This window comes from Tasmannia lanceolata, unplaced genomic scaffold (genome assembly GCF_043159265.1).
Source record: "Tasmannia lanceolata isolate RefF3 unplaced genomic scaffold, GAP_Taslan_0.1 ptg000019l, whole genome shotgun sequence".
Taxonomy (NCBI): Eukaryota; Viridiplantae; Streptophyta; class Magnoliopsida; order Canellales; family Winteraceae; genus Tasmannia; species Tasmannia lanceolata.
Window position 1 is genome coordinate 10,479,384 of NW_027518696.1, and position 6,000 is coordinate 10,485,383.

General features: G+C 37.9%; 1 protein-coding gene across 2 annotated transcripts in view; it reads right to left on the bottom strand.

The window, feature by feature from the left end:
- LOC143853512 (ARM repeat superfamily protein) overlaps positions 1-5,667 on the bottom strand; it is a 52,240-nt gene extending 46,573 nt beyond the window's left edge. For both annotated transcript variants that reach the window (XM_077363307.1, XM_077363306.1), the window contains exons 1-10: positions 5,533-5,667; positions 5,241-5,407; positions 4,520-4,733; positions 4,324-4,419; positions 3,794-3,911; positions 3,469-3,642; positions 1,259-1,429; positions 607-662; positions 392-481; positions 23-171 (exon numbers count right to left, since the gene is read on the bottom strand). In XM_077363307.1, coding sequence (XP_077219422.1) covers positions 23-171; positions 392-481; positions 607-662; positions 1,259-1,429; positions 3,469-3,642; positions 3,794-3,911; positions 4,324-4,419; positions 4,520-4,733; positions 5,241-5,400 — 1,228 coding nt within the window. In that variant the 5' untranslated portion in view covers positions 5,401-5,407; positions 5,533-5,667. The remainder of the gene's footprint in view (positions 1-22; positions 172-391; positions 482-606; positions 663-1,258; positions 1,430-3,468; positions 3,643-3,793; positions 3,912-4,323; positions 4,420-4,519; positions 4,734-5,240; positions 5,408-5,532) is intronic.
- Positions 5,668-6,000: the final 333 nt, after the last annotated feature.

The window sequence follows — 6,000 nt, forward strand, 5'->3', positions numbered from 1 at the left end:
TGCAAATGTAAATTAACAAAACCTGAATCATATAACTCCGACTTTTCTGTTCTTTGTGACAACTTCATGCAGGCAGTAAGCACTTTAACGACAATATTATCAACAAAATCTTTTACATGAACAGTCTCTATTGTTGTGATCAAAGCAAGTCGGCAGGAGTCATCGGAAGAACTGTGAATGAAAAAAATAATCAGCATCTGAATTATTTTAAGGGCCTCTTCATTTGAGATTATGACAACCAATTGTGAGCCCCAAATCTATTATTGGACTCAAAATTACATTTAAATTTGAGTCCAATAATAGGTTTAGGGCCAACAATCGGTTGTCATAATCTGAGACAAACAGGGCCTAAAAGCAGTGAACCAGAATGTGAATGCATAAAGCATTTTACCTGTAGTCAGCCAATGCTTCCAAATAAACAGACAGGAACTTCCCAATATTGAACTCCTGCGACAACACCATGAGTACACCAGCAAGATCCCTTCAATGACAAAGAAACAAGATAAGTGCATAGCGGAAGTCAGAAAGGCATACTCAACACCAAATTAACCTCAGACTGCCTTCAAAATATGTGACATCAAAATTAGAAGCAAGTGAATGAAATACCTAATTTCCTTAAGAACATCCAAAGCCTTCTTGGGAAACATTTGAATGGACTGTAACTATATAAAAAAAAAAGACCAGATCAACTTAGGTGAAAGGAATGGGAAGAAAATACCCAAGCCCAAACAAAAAGGATCTAAAGAATAACATTAAGATTAAGCTCACTTAAACATTGGGGAGAAAAACAATGCCTATATCATAATTTGAACACGACAAAAAAATAATAGAAAATGGAAGGGTCACAGCAAGATAAGAAACTGCATAGAAATACCGTTAGTAACTATTGAGGGTAATGGCTAATAATTAACAAAATCTAAGCACGTGTAGTTCAGAAATAGTGAAATGCCAGCTTTATTTTTATTTACAAAATAATATTACCTGAAATGACATTAAAAGAGATGGATAACTAAGAAGTTAAAAGACAATGCCGACTATGTGAACCAGGTAATGCCTATTGAACAAAGAGTAACACCCGGAAAATAACAAACCTACCCCAGCCCCACACCTCCTAAGCACCACTGTAAAAGAATGAAAGAAAAAAAAATAACTGATCATTGTTGAGATTGAATGATTCTCCAATATAACATATCAGCCCTCCCCGAAGATACCATAAATTAGAAGAACAAAATAATGTTGCAATGATCTAAAATTATACCTGGACAAGACTAATTATGGCCATGAGAGACAAACGAAGCCAGGGCAAGTCAGCTGATTGTTTTGCATCCAGCTGAGCTATCCTTGCAATGAAGAAAACCAACTTCTGGACAAGCTTTGATGCCAATGTTGCCCTGGTTGCTAAAATACCCACTATCATCATTGCACCAGCCTGGAAAAAATACACCAAGCTTCCTCAGAACTACCAATTAAAAATTTCAATCCATCAATTCAAAAGATGGATAAGGATAAAAATACGAAAAGAACATTAGGAAAGGATAAGTTACTGTCACACCAATGTATGTAAAGAATGCCTCTCAGAACTAAAAATTACTATTATCCTTTTTCGGTCAACAGTATAATTCATTCATGTTGACATGCTTTCGATAAAATACTGGACAGGTAAAAACATTTGAAAGTCCAGATTTTTTCTTTTGAACAGTTCTTGAATGTCCAGATTAAAGTAAAACAAACGAGGCAAGCCTAAGCATGGATAGAGGTTGTGGTGCTTCATTCATCACCTTAAATCCAAGAAAGAAGGTGCGGAAGAGCTAAAGGATTACAAAAAGATAAGCCTTGTTGGCAGTGTGTATAAAATCCTAGCAAAGGTACTAGTAACATGTTTGAGAAGTGTATTAAGCCCCACTATTTCCCGCGCCTATAATACGTTAATTTAAGGAAGACAAATTTTAAACGAAGCATTGATTGCTCGTGGATGCATCGATGCTCCTCACATGAGTGGGAGGGGGAATAGAGTGCATGATTGATATCGAAAAGGTGCATAATAAAGTGGAGTGAAACTTTGTACATTACATCGGGAGGCTTGGATTTGGGGACCAATGGAGCCAATGGCTAAAAGCATGCATGTCATCGGTGTGGTGCTCAATTTTGGTTAACGGAACTCCAGTCAGCTTTTTCAAGAGCTCATGAGGACTAAGACAAGGTGATCCGCTTCCACTCTTAATTTATCATAAGAGGACTGGCTGAGGCTTTGAGCAAGATGATGGACAAAGCTACGAATAGAGGGCTAGTTCATGACTAAAGGTTGATAATTAAGAGTTAGAGGTTAGACACTTGCAATTTGCAGACAATACTCTCTTACTATGTGAAGCTTTCCGGAATTAGGCAAGATGTCTCAAGGCTATCCTAAGGTGCTATATCAGGCCAAGGGTTAAATTTTGCCAAGTGAAAAGTAATAGGGTGAAAATGGATGAAGGAGTAGCGGAGAAAATAAAAAATGTGCCCTTGGCAGCTTGGCCTTCAGTTGTGTGCAGGTTAACCAAAAAAATCCCTTTGGATACTGGTGTTGGAGAGGTATGAGTCGAAGCTGTCCGTATAGAAGAGCCACTTACTAACCCACGGAGGAAGAATTACTATGATTAAACATGTGCTTGCCAGCCCCCCGATATTCTTCATGTCATTAATGTGCAGTTATTGAGCAAATGAAGAGAATTAAGTCAAAATTGTTGTGAAATGATAGGGAAGAGAAATGAAAATATCATTTGGTAGCTTGGAAAATGGCTTGTACTTTGTAACCTGAAAAGGGAGAGAGGACTGAGAATAAGAAGATTGAAAGAGATGAATCAAACTCTGTTGATCAAGTGACAATGGAGGACTGGGGAGGAGGAGGTGAGGCTTTGGAGAATTATAGTAAGCAAGCATGGAGGGGATCCCAATGGGTATCTGCCTAGATAACTTAGTAAAGGAGAAGGTTCAGGGATTCGGAGCATATTCCTTAATCGAGCTCTATTCAGCAGTGGCTATGGAGGACTAGGGAGGAGAAAGTGAACCTTTGGATAGAAGTTATAGTAAGGAAACACGGAGGGGATCCCAATGTGTGTCTGAAAACTTGGTAAAGGAGAAGGTTCGGGGATTTGGAGGAGTATTGATGCCTTAACAAACATATTCCTGAGACGGATTAGATTCCAGGTTGGAAATGGAAGTAAGGTCAATTGGGGTCAGCTAGCAATCAGGCAAGATTTGTACCCCTTGTAATTTCTTTTTCTTTTCCTAATGAAATTCTTCACTATCGGTCAAAAAAAGGAAAAAAAAGGAAATGCATGTGATGACACATCAATCAATAAACATGGCCTGCATGGAATGCAAAACAACAAAACATGCAGTAACAATCCCATTCCAAGAATTTTGATAGGGAAAAAAAGGAATTCCTACTGTGTAGCAAGCAACCTAAGGATAAGTTCAGGACTCTACCTTGTGATCAGAACCTCCATCCATCTCAGGGTTGAGTCCGGAAAATACAAAAGGAAGGATCCTCATCACAGTGTCACCATCTATGGAAGGTACACAGCCTAAAGCCTCTACAACAACAGCAGTACAAAAGCAAATGACTGGCCTTGATGGCTGGAACTTTTTCACTGGCAGGGCCTGTGAAAAAACACTGTTCAGTACTTGAACCAAGAAAATGAAAATAATATTATTCGTAACAATGCTAATATTAACAAATTGCCTGACTTCTTTTTTGAATGGCAACAAATTGCTTATGTGACTCATGCGTGATTAGGAGAAAAATGCTCACATAGTTGCATAAAGCCTCCAAAACTCCCATATTGCGAATGCAGTGTTGCACAATAACCTTTCTCGGTGGTGTCGCACCTGATGTTTTTACACCTTCAAGAAATTCCCATTTTTTATTTCTGAAATAAAAAAATGCAGATTTCAATGTTAATTCACTGGAAGGGAAGCCATATTAAAATTAAAAGTCGGGTGTGTGTATATGAGCCTATTTGTCAGCCGTGAAAAAAAAACATGGAATGTTTGCTTACCCGATGTGAGAGAAGGGCAGAGACAGATTTATGAGGGCGGTGACTGAAAAAAGTATGTGATGGGAATTGGTAAACAAAAAAAAATACCTGTTTAAAATAGGATTTTTGTTTTCCCTGTTTTTCAACCATATCCCAAGCTCTCCTCACTCACCACCCAATCAAATCTCTCTATCTCTCCTGCCTCTTTGCTCCTCTCTTACACAACGTAAACAAATATTCCATGATTTTTTTTTCATTGTTGCCAAACGGCCCAAACATGCCCTTAAGTACGTAATTTACTTACCCCAAGTCAAGCAACTGCACAATGCGAACAAATGCATGGGTATCATGGTAAGGCAAAGCACACAGTACCAATTCATCAATATTGTAAACATGAACCCTACAATCGAAAAATACATCCGGGTTAAATGCAATTACATGGGTACCTAGAACAAAGCAAGAGCATAAATTCAAAATGGAGGACCAGGTGATATACATACTTATATCGACGAATTAGGTATTCGAGTGTCTTAAGAGCAGAAGGCAGATCCAAATATCCAGCAAGTAATCTCAAGTACGAAGAAATCGATACATTAATGTTTTTATTTTCTTCGACACTCATCATTTCTCTATCTAATTCGCGGCTCTTCTGGCTAAAAAGAGTATTTTGATAGTTCCCAAAACGGTGATCTCTCTCGATAAGAGCTTCCAGACCTGCAAATTTAGTTTAAATATCATTGAAATATAGACATAAAACCCTAAATCATGGTTTTAAATTTCAGCCGAAACATTTCGATTTGGGCTGCTGCCGAAACAAAATCCAATTGGTTTCAGAAAAATAGCGGATTTCGCCCAAAAATTCAGATGAAATATGTGAAACATTCAACTTCACAGATTAAAAAAACACAAAATCTATTGAGAAAAATAAACTCCACTCGCAGAAAAGAGAAGAACGACGAGAGCCCTTTAAGATTATTTTTAAAATAACGACAAAAAAAACAGTGTTAGAGAATCTTATCTGGATTTTGACCGTGATTTTACAAGATTTAGGCCAAAATTTCATACTAAAATGTTTCAGTTTCCCAGATGGCCAAAAATGAAACCGAAATTTAAAACCTTGCCCAAAATTTGGCTTTGAAATGCAAAAATAAATAAAATTGTGTGAGCATTAAGATAAGAAACTAGTATTATTTAAATGTATTGTGGCGAATCTTAGATTACCTGAGAGTGCAATGGTGAGGATTGTTTCGAGATCAATATCGGCAGCCTCTTTAGGGTCAAAAATGAGGGAAGGACGAGTGAAGGGTCTTTTACGCTGCTCTGTTTCTCCTTGTACGAAGGATTTTATAGCCAATAACTGAGATTGTAGTGTTGTAGCCATGGTGAGCCTGGAGATATGTGAGAGAGGAAGAACAATGAGCAATTGGAAACAAGAAGATACAAAAACAAAACCTAATCGAGATCTTAAAATCCACCATATAAGACTAGAGAAGTAGTTTAAAGCCAAAAACACCTGCGGCTAAGGGCTGGGGAGGCTGCTGAATTGGGGAGCTCTTCTTTCTTCTTCTTCTTTACAGCGACGAAGGGGAGTTGCTAGGGTTTTAAGAGAGGTTTTGGAGGCGTGTTCGATTAAGCAGGGTTAAAGCAAGTTTGGCCGGACTTGGGCCTATGTTGAAAATAGGCTTCTGATATCAGCACTACTATGTTTTAATAATTGCACAGACTCACTTTGTCTTTTCTAATCGGCTTATGACTTTTGTGAACTTTGGGGAATTGTAATGACCTTTTGACAGCTGTTTTACTCTTTCTCTAAGTTTGGTTTATTCAGATTTATTACGATATCAAAGCATTAGGTAATCGATTATGCTCTACAACGTCTGCTGCTCTCTTTTTCTTGCTCCTTCTCGTTCACCATGTCAACTGAGTAAAACACCAGTCATGGAGAATCCAATGATTATTCCTCTCCTTTCTATCTCCATCA